Raw genomic sequence first — 21,300 nt, 5'->3', positions numbered from 1 at the left:
TTGTCGTGTGATATTCCCAGCCATCCATGATGGTGTGTGTATGTGTGTGTGTGAGGCGAGGCGACCCACCTCCCCTCCTCCGTATTTAGCTTCTAGACCATCTTAATGTGTGTGTGTGTGTGTGTGTGTGTGTGTGTGTGTGTGTGTGTGTGAGGGGGGGGGGGAGCAATGTTCTCCCCTCTCTGAAAGACAAAGTTCCCCCCTTTAAGCTTTATTATGGTTGGCAAAGTTCCCATGAACTTTCCCGGGATCCCTAATGAATGACAGGGTCGACCCCCAAAAGAGTAGAGAGTTCCAACCCGGTATCATTCGTGCTTACTTATGTGATGAGGCTCCCCATACGAGCTTTTCCAACTCAATAGATGGCAAGGTCCCCAAACAAGTTTTTCCGACCACTCACGATGAGTGGCAAGGAGCTGCCTCAAGCCATCTCGACCTTTGTTATGAGCGCCAAGGCTCTCCACGTACCCTCTTTGGCCTCAGGTTGTGTCAGCGTTCTTCCACGAGCCTTCCTCACCCTTATGATGTTTCAGGGTCCCTCACAGTTCCTCCCCACCCGCTGAATGAGAAGGTTAAGGTCCCCCACGAGCCTTCTGACCTTCATGATGAGCGTCAAGGTCACCTACGAGCCCACACGACCTTCATAATGAGCGTCGAGGTCCCTCTCAAGCCCCCTTGACCTTCGTGTTGAGCGTCAAGGTCACCCACGAGCCTTCTTGACCTTCATGATGAGAGTCAAGGTCCCCCATGAGCCCTCCTGACCTTCATAATGAGAATCAAGGTCCCCACGACCCCTCCCAAGTTTCATGATAAGTGCCAGGGTTTCTATCTTCGAGCTTCTCCAACCTGCACAGTGCTTAGTAAGAGTATCTCCACCTGGAGCTGTACTGATAGTCACGGTGCTGGGAGGTAGCCCTCCCAAAACCCGTTCTAAGCTATTCTGACAGTCATGCTGGCCGGCAGTGGCCATCCACAAGACCCTTTTTAATTCCAGTAGCTTAGTTTCTATCCCTGGGTAGCCTGCACCTCCTCCTCCTCCCCCCAAAACTACAAGACACTTTGACACGTTGGGCTGGAAGAGCCGCCTGCATGCCATCGTGACCTTCAGACTGCCGGGCGTTCCCCCTCACTACCCGCCATTCTCATCTTCATAATCGGCAAGGACCGCCCACATGCCTCATCGACATTCATAAAGTTGGAGGATGAGGTCATCGTGATCCCCTGCCACGGAAGGTCACCCCACCACGTCAACACCTCAGCTTTAAGTATCCCTATATTGGCACAGAATGATAAGTGTGACCCCTGGATATGATGGGCTGTCCTTTCACCTAACCCTTGATTAAGGGTCATGCTCAAGGATCGTAACGTTGTATCCACGCGTTTATCGCTCCCCAGGTATTAAACCTTGGCTCGTTCCGTTGCACGTTCCCGCTAGCACCTTCGCCTCTTTTATAAACGATATTCCTCCTTACATTCTCTCTCTCTCTCTCTCTCTCTCTCTCTCTCTCTCTCTCTCTCTCTCTCTCTCTCTCTCTCTCTCTCTCTCTCTCTCTCTCTCCCAGTTTCAGTGGTTTAGTGTCTTGCTCTGTAGGACCTCTTTCTTGGTGGAGGATCCCCTTACGTCCGAACGTTTCTCGTGTGTCTTCATATCGCCTCTCTCGTGCAAGGTCTTCCTTCAGACCTGGATTTAGGAGTACAACCTCTTCAAGTCTCGGTGTTCAGATATCCTTATTTCTTCGTATAAGACACCCTTCCCAAAAACTTTGTCAACGGATCTTGTTAATTTTTTGCTTAAAGAATTGAACTCTGCATACACCTTAGTTGCCTTTTCTCACTGACGAAGTTGCGTTAGCTTTCTCAGCTTGCAAATTCTCTGAGAGGATTTCGTAATCCACGCAACAATTGAGAAGAATTAAATCAAATAGTGATCTGAGTTCACAAGTGTGCGAGGGTGAAACAGGTATTCGTAACTGAGGTTCACAATAAATACCTACGATCCGAACTTTCACGGCTTTACTTACAGTTTCTTTGGTTAATTCAACTCGCGAGGTGTTGTAGACTGAGAGCGGGCGAGGCAACATTGTTGAGTGTGCGTGTGGGATGGTTGAGGGCGGCGCTGCGTGACGCTCAGTTTAAAGAGGGAGGTTCCTGGGTGGAGGCAAGTGTATCAGCCACATGTATCGTGTCACTCGCTGACTTGCCTGTGCTGCCTCGAAGGTGATTATAATCTTCTATTCGTCGTCGTCCTCATAACGATGTAGTTCACTTAAACATACATTTCATCCAGTCATACGCCTCCACTTGATATAAGGAAATTCAAACCGTATTTGCAAGCGAGTCAGGTTTGACTTTAGCCAGTAATGATTAAGTTTAAGATATGTATAGCTATAAGCAAACGCTGTTCACCAAGTATATTTCACAAGAGAAAGACCTTTATACCCTTTTTTTCCATATTTAGAATTAGTGATGTGATGTTGCCTAACGACCTGATGAATGCCGGTGGCCGTGTCGTGCAACGGACGGTCCTTTTGTTTTGGTTTTCCAGCGAACGATTTTATCATTATTTTTTGTCGATAATGGTGAAGTAACATCAGATACTTTCGAAGTCAAGAACATCCTTTAGAGTTGTCACATTTCCTCGGCTTCTCCCGAGTAGCACACTTGCGTCTGTACTGACGAAGGTCTCTGATTTCTGTAACGCAAATTGTCATGCCAACACTCTTGCCATGTCTTTGTAACAGACTTTCTTGTTTTGTGAACGAGATGAAGAAATGTCACTGTGAACAGTAGGATGTTGTATGTAAACGAGCGACCGGTACCGTATACAGAGTGAAATTACAAACAGTTGCTGCAGGAAAGACCTTAGAAACAGGTTGTTGTTATGGTGTTGACATAATGCGTCCTTGGCAAGTTCTAGCTGCACGCCAGAAGATATAAGGAAATAAAATTCTTTCAAGATGCAAAGCGAGGAACTTGTTCTGTGGTGCACCAGTCTACTGGAATGCTGTGGGATGCGAGTGCAACACTTGGTGCATAAGCAATGAGTGGTTATATACACTAGCGAGGCTAGGATGAACAGGTAATGTAGGCAAGTAGACAGCGAGCCTGCACAGGAATAGATATTTAAGGATGCTGTTTATATGCGCTGCAGATGATGTCCGTCGAGATGCTGCAGTCATAGTACACCAGACATATTCACCGACTCGGGGATACAGTACGGCTAAGGGGACTTTTCACTCGCGGTATTCATGCTGGTGGAATTTGGTAACACACCTCCGGCGAGTTTGTAGCATCATTGTACGATTGTCAGCTTCTGGAGAAGGGGCTCTAAGGTTTTATATATATATATATATATATATATATATATATATATATATATATATATATATGGAGTGTGTGTTTTGCCGTACTTCGCCTGCGCGACCTTATGTCCCGAGTGTAAAAAGTCGCACCACAAACTTAGCAAAAAAAAAAAAAAAACTTCAAAGGTAGAACGAAACCTTCCTCTTCCTCGAGTCGTGATTCAGTGTTCTGATATATTTTCATTGGGCATTGTAACCTGTAAAAAGTTTGATGAATTTTTCAGCTTGTATGATTATGAAGAACCTATGGTTTCTTCAGTCTGTGTGACTTGAACGCATAGATGAATTTTTTTTCTACCTATATGATTTATGAATTGTTGTTGTTAAGTGGAGCAGTGTGCGACATAAGACACTTTGTTCACATGTGGAGAAGGCTTTGCTCTCCTTTTGCGGCAAATGCCTTATTTGACAGCCAGAAGCCATGTTTACTTTGGTGTGAACTATTCCTGACGAAGGCGCGTCTATGTCGCACAGTCCCACTTCTTAGAATGTGGTATATATCTATCTATCTGTGTGTATATATATATATATATATATATATATATATATATATATATATATATATATATATATATATATATATGACATTCTTTTGTGTATGTGTAATTTAGATACGGGGAATTTTCTGGATATCCAAATAAAGATCTAGTATGAAAAATGAATAACTTCAGAAAGCTGCATAAGTAGGCACAGAGTATTAGCATTATACTACACCTGCAGTAGATAGAATTAAGATGTCCAAGATCACATCAATTTCAACACCATTAAAAAATATACTTATTATACCTAGTCATATTAACCTCCATGTTATTGTAACATTGAAAACAGTAACAGTTGATTATAGCCGTGGTCGTGAGAACTATACATAACACGTTCTCATAACTAATGCATATTTCACTTTCAGCTCGGCGTACGACAGAGATCGGATGTCTCCATACAGAAGTGACCCCCGAGGCCACTCCGCAGCCAGCAACGGATACTCTTCAGGTGGGTCTCTGTACCCACTTCATGTTCATACCAGCAGGACATGGTGGGGGCCTTTTTTTTAAGAAAAGGAGAGGATGAGTAGTGACTGGGAGTTAGGAAGGAGGAGAGTTGTAGAGTCTGTTAGAGATGAAGTTTTGTAAAATTGTAACTTACTGTAGATTGGCAGGGGAGAGGAGAATGCAAAAGGTATGCAAACAACAGACCACTGAGTCTTTTCGAGAGTGTGTGTGTTAGAGAGAGATCAAAGACGGTGATTAGTGTAGGAAGAGTAAGAGCGCAGACAGACGAGTGGAAAAATACCTAAGTCTGTATGTAACTGAAGAGGCGCAAATTATGTCAGTCGTGGACCTGAAGCGAAGTATTTGTTAAGTTTATTGTTTTAACGTCTTTGTGATGCAGTGTTTAACTTCTCTGGTAAATCATTCCTTATGTTATTAATAGTTTTAAAGAAAAGTACTTTGGCTCATTGGAAGCTCTTTGAAAAGTGTAAAAAAGTGTACCCGCAGGTTTATATTTACTATTGTGAATGAAATCTGACAAAACTAGCCTTAAATAACTGCTTCGATTTAGCTTATGGAAAAGCCTTCGATAATCTTGAGTACCTGTATCAGCAGATCACCTCATAACCTCTTTTCTAAGCCAAACGAGTTTAAGTCGTCCACCCAGCCTTTATAATGTTTGATTTACTCTCCGGAAATCATCTTTGTAGTTTGTAGCTGTACTCCCTCTATTTTTTACCCCCAAATAGGATTTTTAGGCCTGAATTCGAATGCTTTGCCTGTTATAGCTCCTAGAACTTTGTTTGACTTGTTTAATGCGTCTTTGCACAGTTTACATGGCTAGATCAAGATATTATTTTGTCAAAATCCTTTTCCTTATATACCTTTTGTAGTTTAACAGCGTTCATACTGTACCTTTTCCTCTCGGCTTTATTACCGATACGTAAAACTTCGTACTTATCAGTATTATCGATGTACTTATCACTGTTAAGATTCAAGAGGCACCTTTGGACCTAGTTATTATGATTCATTTGGCACCATTGAGCCTACTTGTTGAGATTCATTTGTCACCTTTGGACCTAGTTATTAAGTTTCATTTGGTACCTTTCACTGAAGCCCAGTTGTTGAGATTCATTTGGCACCTTTGTATGTTTCCAGCTGTAGACGCTTAGTTGTGATAGCTTTATATCACAGCTTAGTAGTGTGAGCCAATCTTAATGCCTTAGCTCATTTTGAATGTCATTAATCATCCCAGTATTGATCCATGTGTCACCACTTATGTAATCATTTTAAGGCTTAAATCATTGATTATTACTTTGTTTATGGCAAGATTACGAATTTTCTTGACCACCTAAGTAAAACATCTTTTGTGCCATGTGTTAAAAACTTCTGTTAGTAATTTGTACTATATGATTTCTGAAAATCTTTTTTAAAAAGATGACATCACCGGAGATGCGGACTATTGATGAGAAGGAAATTAGGCTTTGGGAACTGTCGGTTGGAAGGAATGTAAAGACTGTGGGTCGGTTGAGGAATGATTGGGGTCTTGGGTTGGGGGGAGACGAGGGAAATTGAATACAGTAAATGGAAAGGGAGGGAGGTTTACAAGCTTTAGTAAGAAGTAGTTTGGGAACTGCATGGGGAGGAAGGAGAAAGAGTGGATGTGGTTGAGTAGAGGCTAGATATGGGCTGTGGATGGTGAGGGAATTGGGGAGCTAATTAACGGGGTGTAGAGGGAAGGGGTTTTGTGAGGTTTAAAGGCTTTAAAAAGAAAAAAGGTAGTCGTTGACCGCTTACAGGGAAGAAAGAATATGGAAGGGGAGAAGGTTGGAGATGAGATAAGTTGGGGAGGGGAGGTGGGTTAAGTATGAGGAAGAATGATGGATAAGAGCAGGAAAGGAGTTTGTGGTTGGAGAGTGTAGATTAGGGGATGAGGATGTTGATGGTTAAAAAGAAAAGTGAGCATGAGTTCATAAAAGTACTGGGGATATTCATGATTAGAGGTGGTTTATAGGAACCTCAAATTTAAAGGAAGGTAGATGTTGAAGTTGTAGTGGCTGTCTTCTTGGTAATTGAAACCATGTTGATGCCATTCATTTTTATTGATTGATAGATATTTCTTTGAAGCTCCTTTTAGTTGTCTGATGAGGTTTAATATGAAGGCATCTTAAATTCCAGTTAGTCTTTCATACTGAATGCTTAAACTTTGAAATTGTCATCTATTCTAGGTCAAGTTAGTAACACTTTATTGTTATTAGATATGTTAGAGGATTGTCTAAATGAAATTTGTAAATTTTGTGTGCCACATTGGTTACGGTTTGAATTCTGTGCAATAGATTATTGAACACAGTACATTGTTTTTTTTTTTTTTTTTTTTTTTTTTTTTTTTTTGCCGCTGTCTCCCGCGTTTGCAAGGTAGCGCAAGGAAACAGACGAAAGAAATGGCCCAACCCACCCCCATACACATGTATATACATACGTCCACACACGCAAATATACATATCTACACAGCGACTAGAGGGGATGGGAGCGGGGGGCCAGAAATCCTCCCCTCCTTGTATTTTTTAACTTTCTAAAATGGGAAACATTGTTGTTATTTAGGTCATATTTTAGTACACTAGACTAGAAGATTTCATCATTCTTCAGAGTGAATTGCCACATTGATTTCTTTATACTCAAATCTACATAATAGAGCAATGGACTTTATCATAACTAAAATTCTCTTGCAGACAATGGGTCCGTGGCTAGCACAGATGATGGACCAACATATGTACTGGAGCACCTTGCAACCTTCCGGGTGTCTCCAGAGTCTGACCTGGTGTATCCTGCTGATGGTATGCGACGCCTCTTACACATGGAGAAAACGTCAGGCATATGGACCCAGAAGATGTTGCTTAGGCTAGATAAGAAATGGGTCTATATACAGTCTCATGAAAATGGGGTTAGTAATTACTTTTTATTAAGTATTCATAATGATTTGCATTGGTATGCTCCATATTTATCTGTTCTGCATCATTGTTTTTGAACTAGCCAAGTACTGAAGAGAGGCAGTTTTGGGAAAAGTATGGTTTGAAGTGTAGATATATATATATATATGTAAACCCTTTCATTTAACAGCATTTATCTATGCATTGCTCAGAATAAAACAATTTCCTTAATGTATGGTGGTTAAAGTCCATTATCATGCACTATATAGGAAAGCTGTATTGTAATTGGTTCTGAATTGTTTGATTCAAACTTTGATATAATTCAAACACAGAGTTAACCTGCAGTCATAGAAATTCAAATAAATAAAATCCAAGTTTGCCCAGTTTTCTTGTCATTAAGATGTTACTTAATCATAATAGTAGATTTTGTAGAAATGTATAATAAGTGTTGAGTGCTCACCATTTTCTTTTATTTTTTCTTTTATTCAGTACTAAGTTCTTGTTTTATAATATCATGCTGTTAGTATGGCACTGATCTTGATTACATTAGAGCTAAGTTTATGATTTAAAAACTAATGATTTGTATCGTTTCAAAATAAAAAACGTGCTATTTAAAGGAAAGCAATTTGAAATACGAAAAGAAAAAATCTAGATGTAGAAAGAAAGAATCAAACATTGAATTAGTCTCTTTTAAAATTCCATTGCTCACATAATACTTTTTGGATGTGTGGGCTGTCATATAATGTTAGACATAGGCAGAGGAGGAAACATGCAAGGAACCAGCTCTTCAGAGCTGTTAACCTGTTAACCTCTCTGTTATACATCTCCCAGTCATTTGCATTCCTTCCTTTCAAATATCATCGTAAAACCTCTCTTTTCTCTTTCACTAACAACTTCATTTCACCACTCACTACCCTTTCTAATCTGCCCACCTTTCTCATGCCACATTCATCTCTTGCACATCCCATCACTGCTTCCATGAATACATCCCATTCCTCATCCACTTCCTTCACGTCATTTGCTCTCACCTTTTGCCATTTTACCTTTAATATCTCCAGGTACTTCCTCGCACAAGTCTCCTTTCCAAGCTCACTTGTTCTCACCACTCTCTTCTCCCTGACATTCTTCTTTTTTTTTTTGAAAACCTCTACAAATCTTCACCTTTGCCTCCACAAGATGGTGAGTGGTCAGACATCCCACCAGCTTCCCCTCTCGGCATATTAGCATCCAAAAAGTCTCTCTTTTACATGTCTATCAATTAACACGTAATTTAATAATGCTGAGAAAGTATAGTGCACATAGCATGACTTATTGCCTGTTGATAGCTTTTGGCATATTTATATTTGTATGCTTTGGACTTTTGGTAATAATGATAGGTGTATGACACTAAGCATGCATACAGATTTGAAAACTAGATATGGTCTTAGATAATAATCAATATTTTCCATCACAGGATGTAGTGGAAAAGTTTCCCATGGAACTGATAAGAGAGCCAACAGCCTTCACAAGTGATGACCCCAAAGAATTATATAACAACATATTTATATTTGTTGTAGCTGAAGACCCCAAGAGAAATTATCAGAACCCAACAGAAATGCACATATTTCAGGTAAGCATTGATTAATGAATTGAGTATTATGCAATGATATGTTGTTCTAGGTATGGGAGAAATTCTGACGAACATCAAGTATCATTTTGATATTCATAATGATTATTGGAGCTGCATTTTTTTTGTTTGATGATGGGGCGAACCTGGATGTTTCTTGACCCATGGTACATGGATCTTTATGATTTTTCATGAGCCAGAATGTTTGTCCTGATTTTGTGCTACGTTCATAGTATGGCTATTAGAATTTTTCCTAAATACGGCTTCTCTACTTTGAGGAAGTTAATGACATTAATGAGAATTACACTTAATGCTAAATGAAATCTTACCTGTCTCCTGTGTCATCCCTTGGGACAACACTATACTCTTGTATGTTTAAAGTTGCAAATAAGGAATTTTCTTTTTAGGTACAAATTAGAGTATCATCCAAAAGTACCTGGGACCTAATATCAGCATGAATTCAGTCTAAATCTATATCACCTCAAAATTTTATTCATGTTATTCATATTTTTCAGTTTCTCATTTAACTCTGGAACTAAAGTTGTACTTTTTCATTTTTTATCCTCTCAACCTAATATTTTTGTGTTTTTACTCACATTTATGGTCCTAGACCCTCTGATATAAAAGCCTCATCCACACACTGCTATTTATGTTTTTTATTTATTATGATTAATCATCGTCTCCTGCGTTAGTGAGGTAGCGCAAGGAAACAGACAAGGAATGGCCCAACCCACCCACATACACATGTATATACATAAATGCCCACACACACACATATACATACATATACATTTCACTGTATACCTATATATACACAGACATATACATGCATATACATGGACACATTTATATTTGCTGCCTTCATCCATTCCCGTTGCCACCCCTATTATATGATCTATTATGCCGCTGTGTAGTCCTTTTAGAGATCTTACAGCATGTACTTACAACCTGTCATATTTCTTACAGAAAACATATCAGTCATACACTTTTTTACTGTCATCTTTTTACCTATATCATGTATGTGTATGGAATTGTGCAATAGGTATATGTTTGTATCACTCATTCTTGCTGATACATTTTTTTTTTTTTTTTTGCCGCTGTCTCCCGCGTTTGCGAGGTAGTGCAAGGAAACAGACGAAAGAAATGGCCCAACCCACCCCCATACACATGTATATACATACGTCCACACACGCAAATATACATACCTACACAGCTTTCTATGGTTTACCCCAGACGCTTCACATGCCCTGATTCAATCCACTGACAGCACGTCAACCCCGGTAAACCACATCGATCCAATTCACTCTATTCCTCGCCCTCCTTTCACCCTCCTGCATGTTCAGGCCCTGATCGCACAAAATCTTTTTCACTCCATCTTTCCACCTCCAATTTGGTCTCCCACTTCTCCTCGTTCCCTCCACCTCCGACACATATATCCTCTTGGTCAATCTTTCCTCACTCATTCTCTCCATGTGCCCAAACCATTTCAAAACACCCTCTTCTGCTCTCTCAACCACGCTCTTTTTATTTCCACACATCTCTCCTACCCTTATGTTACTTACTCGATCAAACCACCTCACACCACACATTGTCCTCAAACATCTCATTTCCAGCACATCCATCCTCCTGCACACAACTCTATCCATAGCCCACGCCTCGCAACCATACAACATTGTTGGAACCACTATTCCTTCAAACATACCCATTTTTGCTTTCCGAGATAATGTTCTCGACTTCCACACATTCTTCAAGGCTCCCAGAATTTTTGCCCCCTCCCCCACCCTATGATCCACTTCTGCTTCCATGGTTCCATCCGCTGCCAGATCCACTCCCAGATATCTAAAACACTTTACTTCCTCCAGTTTTTCTCCATTCAAACTTACCTCCCAATTGACTTGACCCTCAACCCTACTGTACCTAATAACCTTGCTCTTATTCACATTTACTCTTAACTTTCTTCTTTCACACACTTTACCAAACTCAGTCACCAGCTTCTGCAGTTTCTCACATGAATCAGCCACCAGCGCTGTATCATCAGCGAACAACAACTGACTCACTTCCCAAGGTCTCTCATCCCCAACAGACTACATACTTGCCCCTCTTTCCAAAACTCTTGCATTCACCTCCCTAACAACCCCATCCATAAACAAATTAAACAACCATGGAGACATCACACACCCCTGCCGCAAACCTACATTCACTGAGAACCAATCACTTTCCTCTCTTCCTACATGTACACATGCCTTACATCCTCGATAAAAAACTTTTCACTGCTTCTAACAACTTGCCTCCCACACCATATATTCTTAATACCTTCCACAGAGCATCTCTATCAACTCTATCATATGCCTTCTCCAGATCCATAAATGCTACATACAAATCCATTTGCTTTTCTAAGTATTTCTCACATACATTCTTCAAAGCAAACACCTGATCCACACATCCTCTACCACTTCTGAAACCACACTGCTCTTCCCCAATCTGATGCTCTGTACATGCCTTCACCCTCTCAATCAATACCCTCCCATATAATTTACCAGGAATACTCAACAAACTTATACCTCTGTAATTTGAGCACTCACTCTTATCCCCTTTGCCTTTGTACAATGGCACTATGCACGCATTCCGCCAATCCTCAGGCACCTCACCATGAGTATATACATACATTAGATAACCTTACCAACCAGTCAATAATACACTCACCCCCTTTTTTAATAAATTCCACTGCAATACCATCCAAACCTTGTGCCTTGCCGGCTTTCATCTTCCGCAAAGCTTTCACTACCTCTTCTGTGTTTACCAAATCAATTCCCCTAACCCTCTCACTTTGCACACCACCTCGACCAAAACACCCTATATCTGCCACTCTATCATCAAACACATTCAACAAACCTTCAAAATACTCACTCCATCTTCTCACATCACCACTACATACATACTGATACATACTTTTCATATTATTTCATGTTACTTTCATTTGGGACCCTGTACCAGGTTGTCAGTTGTACTTTACATGCATCCATTCTTTTCACTTGGCACAGTGATCTTTTGAGAATCTTCAACTGTTCTCTGAAGCAATGCTGTAATTCCTTGGTGCATCATAAATTTTTCTTAATGATTTATATACTGCACTGATACTTTTATATTGATAACTAATTACATAGATTTCATTTCAGCAGTCTGCTCTATATGTACCATATGCCAAACTTTATTTTGTATGTACCATGACTCTATAACTTAGGTCTTGCAGACATCTAACATTAGAATTGGCCACCTGAAAAAGATCTGCTATTTGTTTCTCTTGTATTCCTTCTTAACCATAAAAATCTTCATACCTTGCTATAAGTGATTGTAGACATGCCCTATACATCCAGGACCACATGCACCTTCTTAACAATTAATTTTGCTCATGTGGTGTCCTCAACTTCACACCTGCTTTCTCACAGAGTTTGGGACACTTAATTTCTTGGAGTTGACTTCTAATATTGATACCCATAAGGGCATTATTATTATTTATACTCACTTTCCTGGTAACAAATCTTTCCAACTCAGGCCAGAAGGGGTGTTCCCCATCCCTTTTAATCCTGGAATTGCCTTGAGAAAAACTCTGGTATCTTCTCACTAACTCTTGTTTCTTTACCAGATTTGCCTGATGTTCATTGTTCTTAATGAACCCCTTTTATCCCTATAGATGTAAACAGACAAATGCATAGCGATTTAATTTAGCCCACATATAAATTCTGTAGAAAAAAAAACAAATGGATGCTGGCCATTTTTATTTTCTTTGTGCGCTCGTGTTCGTTCAGGGTCTAGTTTTGCTCCAGAGCAAAAATGTTCTTTTAGCATGGACAGCTTGCAAACCCCTGTAAACGATCTTACAAGTCCCATAGGGATCAAGACCCACTGTTTAAGAATCACTGCTCTGACTCCTCTTTTACTTATTCCTGTGACACAGTTTATTGTTTTTTATGCTGCTTCTCTTTTTTCCATGGTCATGTCCATACATGTATTCTTTTAACAAAAAATATGCCAAGAAAGTGAGGGACAGTGGAAGATTTAAGATTTCTCTGATTCATTGCTAGAATATAATGGTGTAATACATCATAGATTTCTTTCAGTACGAGCACAAACGTCTTGCCCATATTACATTTGTGAATTATGACTTACAGGGGTACCAAAGCCCATATACTCATGGGATAGAGTCTTGAAGACAACTTTCACAGATTTGTTTCTTGTCTAATTGCTTCTCCCATCTAATTTAGATAGTGTTAGGGTGAAATGAACAATTGTCTCACTTGCACACATCCACTCTCAAGGTGTCGTGTCTAATGTAATGAAGCCAGTGCCTGCCATCTGCAGCCAAGCCCCACATACTATTCCATAGTTTACCTTGAGGGCTTCATTTGTCTTGGCTTATTCCCTTGACAGCATTTTACCTTCCTGTATACCATGTCAGTCCAGTTAATTCTATCCCACACCTACACCTCATCCTCCTGAATGTTCAGGCCCCAGCATCTTGATGCTTCCTTCACTTCATCCTTCCATCTCTTTGGTCTCATTTCCCTTGCTGTCTCCTCCTCTGACACATGGATTCTCTCAGCCAGTGTTTCTGTGCTCATTCTCTCCATATATCTGAACCAGTTCAACAGATTCTGGGCACCCCTTTCAGTCTGACTGCACTTCTTACTACACTCTGTCTTACATTTGCTTTTACACAATCAACTGACCTCATACCACATTGGCTTTAGGTGTTTCATTTCTAACGTCTCCACCCATTTTCTTTCATTTGCATTTAGGGCCTGAGATTTGCTTCTATGGATCACATTTTGGACTATTGTACCTTTAGGCTTACCTGTCTTTGGCATAACAGACACCACCCTCACTTTGCACTCACGCCTTAATGCAACCAGGACCTTACTTACCTTGTCAGCCGGATAACTTGCTTATGTTCCCATGGTTCATCTGTTGCTGTGTCCACTCCTAAGTCCCTAGAGCTCTGCACTTATTAGTGCTCTTCATTTTATGAGAGTCCAAACCAGATTGGTGAATGATAGTCATGAAACTCTCTGGAGAGGTTTTCCCCAGTTGTACTTTCACTCACACCAATGAACAAAATATGTTCTTTCTTATCCGTGAGGCCATTTTTGACTTAAATTGTAATTGTCATTTACTCTCGATTGACACTGACCTCATCTTTTGGAAAGATATTTTATACATTATTTCATTATTTTTGGAACCCTAGAAGCCCTTGTTGGTTGTAGAGGGAATGTGAAAGAAGTGTCAGGCCTCCAATTCTCTGTGGAGAGAAGCATTTGCCAAATGATCCCCTTCCTGGACATCTGTGTTACAGCTGTTGAAAAATGATTTAAACTGATGTTTACAGGAAAGTGATGGATACTATTTGGTATTTCAGTAGTGGATTGTGTACTGACAACCATAAGGAAAGTATCACGTAGCCATATGTCTGTAGAGCATTGAAATCATATCTCTTGTGGCCTCTCCTGGACTGAGAACTACTAAGGATATCACAGGTTTTGGTCAACACAGGTTACTTTAACATCAGTTTGAATACTTTCTAAAGAAACTTATATTTATATTTTATTATACTTTGTCGCTGTCTCCCGCGTTTGCGAGGTAGCGCAAGGAAACAGACGAAAGAAATGGCCCAACCCCCCCCATACACATGTATATACATACGTCCACACACGCAAATATACATACCTACACAGCTTTCCATGGTTTACACCAGACGCTTCACATGCCTTGATTCAATCCACTGACAGCACGTCAACCCCGGTATACCACATCGTTCCAATTCACTCTATTCCTTGCCCTCCTTTCACCCTCCTGCATGTTCAGGCCCCGATCACACAAAATCTTTTTCACTCCATCTTTCCACCTCCAATTTGGTCTCCCTCTTCTCCTCGTTCCCTCCACCTCCGACACATATATCCTCTTGGTCAATCTTTCCTCACTCATTCTCTCCATGTGCCCAAACCACTTCAAAACACCCTCTTCTTCTCTCTCAACCACGCTCTTTTTATTTCCACACATCTCTCTTACCCTTACGTTACTCACTCGATCAAACCACCTCAAACCACACATTGTCCTCAAACATCTCATTTTCAGCACATCCATCCTCCTGCGCACAACTCTATCCATAGCCCACGCCTCGCAACCATACAACATTGTTGGAACCACTATTCCTTCAAACATACCCATTTTTGCTTTCCGAGATAATGTTCTCAACTTCCACACATTCTTCAAGGCCCCCAGAATTTTCGCCCCCTCCCCCACCCTATGATCCACTTCCGCTTCCATGGTTCCATCTGCTGCCAGATCCACTCCCAGATATCTAAAACACTTCACTTCCTCCAGTTTTTCTCCATTCAAACTCACCTCCCAATTGACTTGACCCTCAACCCTACTGTACCTAATAACCTTGCTCTTATTCACATTTACTCTTAACTTTCTTCTTCCACACACTTTACCAAACTCAGTCACCAGCTTCTGCAGTTTCTCACATGAATCAGCCACCAGCGCTGTATCATCAGCGAACAACAACTGACTCACTTCCCAAGCTCTCTCATCCCCAACAGACTTCATACTTGCCCCTCTTTCCAAAACTCTTGCATTTACCTCCCTAACAACCCCATCCATAAACAAATTAAACAACCATGGAGACATCACACACCCCTGCCGCAAACCTACATTCACCGAGAACCAATCACTCTCCTCTCTTCCTACACGTACACATGCCTTACATCCTCGATAAAAACTTTTCACTGCTTCTAACAACTTTCCTCCCACACCATATATTCTTAATACCTTCCACAGAGCATCTCTATCAACTCTATCATATGCCTTCTCCAGATCCATAAATGCTACATACAAATCCATTTGCTTTTCTAAGTATTTCTCGCATACATTCTTCAAAGCAAACACCTGATCCACACATCCTCAACCACTTCTGAAACCACACTGCTCTTCCCCAATCTGATGCTCTGTACATGCCTTCACCCTCTCAATCAATACCCTCCCATATAATTTACCAGGAATACTCAACAAACTTATACCTCTGTAATTTGAGCACTCACTCTTATCCCCTTTGCCTTTGTACAATGGCACTATGCATGCATTCCGCCAATCCTCAGGCACCTCACCATGAGTCATACATACATTAAATAACCTTACCAACCAGTCAACAATACAGTCACCCCCTTTTTTAATAAATTCCACTGCAATACCATCCAAACCTGCTGCCTTGCCGGCTTTCATCTTCTAAAGAAACTTAGGGAGTCATATTTGCAAACTGCAACAGGCTGAATTAACTGCCCCCTCTACTTCCAGCATACTGTAGATTTGCCCCTCACTCCACAACAGTGTCATGTATCTTCCTCATTACCCACTCCATAAAAGAATTAAAAAGTCATGATAACATCTCACACCCTTGAAGGAGATCCACCTTCATCTGGCGCTACTCGCTCTACTCCCGTTCTTCTACTTGCACACCTGCATTACTTTCTTGGTAAAAACTGCTCACTTCATTTAGTTGCTTTCCTCCCATGTCATATTCTCATATATTTGTATCACCTTTCATGAGGTATCTCTATCAACCTTATGCTATCTCCAGGTCTGTAAATGCCATATACAGTTCACTTTGAAATATTTCTCACACAATTTCTTCAAAGTAAAGACCTGGTTTACTACATATCCTCTACCACTCCAAGAGCCATAATGTGCTTCACCATTTTGATACTCTATGCTTGACTTCACCCCTCTTTCACCACCACAGTTTATATCAGTATTACATAGAAATGTTGATATTCCTAGAAGCTATTCCTGAGGATAAGGGAAAAAGAATACTGCCAACACGTCTCCTGCATATTACCAAAAGCATCTAGGATGGGCAGGAGCTGTAGGCTGGAAATCTACCCCTCTTTTATCACTACTTTCCAAAAGAAGGAACAAAGGGGAGTCAAGTAAGGAATTTTACCGAAGGGCTAAGTTATTTGTTCTTAGCTTTAGGGAAAAATCCTAATATGGCTCCTTCCTTTTCCTAACTATGGAAAATATTGATACAGGTAAAGAGGATTTCCAGCCTCAGCTCCTGCTCATCTTAAATGCTTTTAGTGATATGCAAGGAAATGAATGAAAAAACATATTATAAACATATTTGTATATTGTAACATTATGTACTCCTTCCTTACAGCTTATTTAACTTCTTATTTGCAGATGTTTGTAATAAGGTGCTTTTTGCTATTGTGTGGCTGATTTAACACATCTTTCTTTCTTTCATACTATTTGCCATTTCCCGCGATAGCGAGGTAGCGTTAAGAACAGAGGACTGGGCCTTCGAGGGAATATCCTCACCTGGATTTAACACATATTTACAAATAACTAGTTTGAGTAGATTAAAGTATATCTGGTGTTTAGGCATAAAATTTAGAATGCTTAGATTATTTTCAAGAGCACCCTTCAGTCCACCCCTGAATTGGGAGGTGTCTAGACAATAACCTCAGAATTTTTCTTGAGTTTTATGAGAACATATATTTTAAATGTGTAAAAAGATGGTAATTTTGAAACTGCAAAAGTTGAAAGGGCCCTACTCCTGTGATTCCTTCAGCATTATTTGTATATGAATTTTGAATCTATATCCATTTGTAAAGTGGCAAATTATGTATAGTGTATCCTCCCAAACCTGGACTAACTAGTGTGCAAGGGTGTCGCAATTGGGAAGTATTCCATCCCAAAGCAGGACAATCTGGGATGGGTTTTGGACATATCCTCGGTTATGGGAGAAAATTATGCATCATTAATTACACTACTAGGATAAAATGTTATCTACCTGGAATTATGCATTTTGTTTTTTCAGTAAAGTGGACACTAACAGATTTTCAAATTTCTGGGCTTTGGAGGATCCAGCATTCGAAGCCTTTAGGATTAAGAGGATACATTGTGATATTAAGGACTGAAATTAGCTGGTTAATGTTAGATTCATTTTTCTTTTTAATGGATTTTGTTTTGGTGAATACTAACTTAGATATATCAGCATTTCCAAATAGTATGATTATATTGAGGCATTTTGTTTTAGCCATTAGTCACATGAAACAAAATCTGATTTTTCTATTGTAGTGTCTGCGGATCAGTGCTAAGGATGTAGTGGAGGATGTGAAGCTGTTTATGTCTGGGAAAGGTGTGTCAGGGCGAGGTAGAGCAGCCAGGGGAAGTCGAGGTGACCACATCCCTCCTCCACCTCAGGAACCTGCTCCAGAACCACCATTAGCAAATGGCTACAGAGGTGACTTTTGTAAGTAATGAATCTTAAATTTCCAAGAAGTGAATCTATAAATGATTTTAAGATGTCTGTGGTTCTAAAGTTTAGCATAAAAGCATGGTGATTAATTACATCTTTTGACTTATAATGTGCATGGCTTACAGAGCAGTGATGGTAAATAAACATCTATGATTGTCTATTTATACATTACAGAGGGAGAGTTTACAGATGGAAAATCCCATGCCTTGAACTTTCCGTCATGCAACTTTTTGAATTTGTGTATCCTATCGATGTCAATAATTTCATCACACAGTTTATTTCATTCATTCATTGCTCTTATTGCAGCAAGTTTCTTGCTTAGTTTCATGTTATGGCCTCAAGGCTGCTATCTATGGAATATTTATGGATTCACTTCTGGCATGCCCTTTTAATGCAAATGTATTTTCATTTATTTATTTTGTGATTGCTTAAGGAAATGATTTAATGTAAATACATAGGTGAAGCCAAGTAGTAATGTTTATATTCTTCCTCTTGAAATTCAAAATTAGTAATTTGCATAAAGTGTGTGTGTGTTGTAGTAACTATTGATCCAGTTTAATGGCAGGTAAGATTAGTGCAAGTATCTGTTTGCAGTCTAACATTGCAACAAGTTTCACTGCTTTCCATAATGCATGCATGCATACCAAGGCTTACATCCAGGCACTTGAATTTCAGCTGTAGCTAATCTGATAGAAATTTGAGGGGTCACTTTAAAGTGCCCAACAGATACTTCTCCATTTTAGAGTGGTTACAAACACAGGTAATATAGTGTATGCTATCTGTTTTGTTAGCACATATTTACATGTACAAGAGTTATTTGCAAACAAGGAGTAAAGTGTGATATGTGTGTTTTAACTTTCACACTTATTCTTAGGTGGTGACACATGAATTGCAAAACACTTAATGCATGAACAAAGCTGGTGCTCTTGATTTGGTGAATACTGTTCGTTTCATTTATGTAATTGCATCTTTTTAGTGCAGACAGCAGCCATTTTTATGATAGCCAGACTTTTATGCACAGTTTATTGTTCTGGCTAGTATTGCTGTTGGGTTTTGGATACGTGTCTGAAGTTCTGTAATGACAAGTGTGCCAAAGGAAAGGTTGTTGCAGTTGGAGTCTTTGGTTTCTAAGATTGTAGGTTTCTTGCTTTTTCTATATTCTATTCCCTTATTGTCTCAAAACTTTAAATCCACTGGATATCAAAGTTTTGTTTATTTAGTTTGATTACTGTGGATTGCCTCGATTCTCCTCTTTAACTAAATGGATTTCTTCTTTTTTGTTGATGAGGAGTTTGATTTAACATCACTCACTCAAATTTATTAACTAAGACATTTATGGATATGATTAAATGCACAGTCTTCTCTTAAAGTTTCTGTCAGAATTGCTTATTCTGCTTATTTGTGAAAGTTGATTGCTGATATCCTTGCAGGTATGCAGATTTTAACTTTGCTTATTAGTTCAGGACATAAATATTGGTCTTGCAAGTATATAAGGGGTCATAAAAGAAAAATAGTTATATTGTTAAGTTGTTAAGTTGTTACAGCTTCTTCCTTTGAATATCTCTTTATGAATATATGCCTTGAGAATATTCATAACTTTTGTATTTTGAGTTTAAAGTAAGCTTCAGTTTTGCAGGCACAGACTTTGGTAACACCACCCTTCATCGATTATTAGATACACTATAATCAGTCCCTTATATGTGCATATTAACACCAGAAGTATTCTGCAAAGTACTTTAGTGCAGTAAGTAGGAAATGAAAATAGTAGTAAAGGTAAGGATATAAATGGAGGGTAAGCGAGATGGTGGAGAGTGGAAGTGGAATTGCTCTGGACTGGATCTGAAAAGTGTTTAAGTAAGCATGGAAAAGTGCTCAGGTGCTTGATGATTGAATGAAGGCACTAATTGCTCTACTTTATGAAAGTAAGGGAAGTAAAACCTGCTTTCACATTAAACTGAACATAACTTGCCAGCATTCACCTGTGGATCCAGGTAATGTTCTTTCTAAGGAAAAATTCAGAAGCTTCGAGAACAAACAAATGTGTGCACCATGAACCATGGATGGGTTAAAAGCATTGGATTAGTTTAAGGTAAAAAAATGAGTTTGCTTGACTTTAAAGTGCCTTTACTTGTATTAGTATGACTCTTGGGTACATAAGAAGACATTATAGTTCAGAGGCAGTTGCAGGTCAGGAAGAGGTGAATTTCAGAAATTTCCAGTGGGGCATTGCTTCAGTTGAATGACTGGTAGGTGAGTAGTAAATTGCGTGGTAAAGAAATATGTAAACAGTTAGATAGTTTGGTAGTGAAGCATTTAGACTTTTAAGTGTGTAGGAGTGAGGTGTGAGGACAGTAAATGGGTATGGTTGTGAGGTATGGAGATGGTATTTGGGTTTGGGACTGAGGTGTAGAGACTGATTATGGATGTAGGAATAAGGTATGAAGACAGTTGGTGGATGTGAACGATGTGAAAGATATAGATCATGAGAGTTTAGGGGTGAGGTTTTGAAATTGTGTGTGGGTGTGGGAATGGATTGTGTAGCCCGTGTATGTAGATGAGGGAGTGGTTTGTGTAGTGTAGGAATGGGTTGTGTTGTTTGTGGGGGTGTAGGATAGGGTCATGTAGTGTGTGTGGGTGAGGAAGTGGGTTGTGTAGTGTGTGCGAGAGTGTGGGAGTGGGTTTTGTAGTTTGCATGAGGGTGTGGGAGTGTATTGTGTAGATTGTAAGATTGTGTGTGTGTGTGGTGTGGTGAGAGAGTGGGTCGTGGAGTGTGTAGAGTTAGTGGGTTGTGTAGTGTGTAGAGTTAGTGGGTTGTATAGTGTGAGAGAGAGAGAGTTGGCATGTCCTTTGGGCTTGAGCTACTGGCGTGGTCGGCAGGTCTTCTGAGCGTGAGCTGCTTTTTGTGGGAGTTGCGAACGTGGTAGGAAATTTAGGGTGGCTTGCAAGGTTCTCGAGCTTTGGCAGCATACACGAGTTAGCATGGTGGAAGAGTTTTCGCGACGTCCCAGAATGCGTGACGGGCTGACTGCGGTGAAATAGTACACGGGCTCATGTGGCATGATGGGCGGGTCATGGTGGTGAAAGGGATCTGCTGGCGCTGTGG

The 21,300-nt window shown here is 40.0% G+C and overlaps 1 protein-coding gene across 13 annotated transcripts in view; it reads left to right on the top strand.

The window, feature by feature from the left end:
* LOC139752738 (epidermal growth factor receptor kinase substrate 8-like) overlaps positions 1-21,300 on the top strand; it is a 202,179-nt gene that overhangs the window by 91,362 nt on the left and 89,517 nt on the right. For all 13 annotated transcript variants that reach the window (XM_071668598.1, XM_071668593.1, XM_071668591.1 and 10 more), the window contains 4 exons: positions 4,267-4,349; positions 7,078-7,289; positions 8,729-8,884; positions 18,017-18,191. In XM_071668598.1, the coding sequence (XP_071524699.1) occupies positions 4,267-4,349; positions 7,078-7,289; positions 8,729-8,884; positions 18,017-18,191 (626 nt within the window). The remainder of the gene's footprint in view (positions 1-4,266; positions 4,350-7,077; positions 7,290-8,728; positions 8,885-18,016; positions 18,192-21,300) is intronic.

Source organism: Panulirus ornatus, chromosome 13, assembly GCF_036320965.1.
Source record: "Panulirus ornatus isolate Po-2019 chromosome 13, ASM3632096v1, whole genome shotgun sequence".
NCBI lineage: Eukaryota > Metazoa > Arthropoda > Malacostraca > Decapoda > Palinuridae > Panulirus > Panulirus ornatus.
The sequence above is the reverse complement of the archived record's forward strand: the minus strand, read 5'-3'. Positions and strand labels throughout refer to the sequence as shown.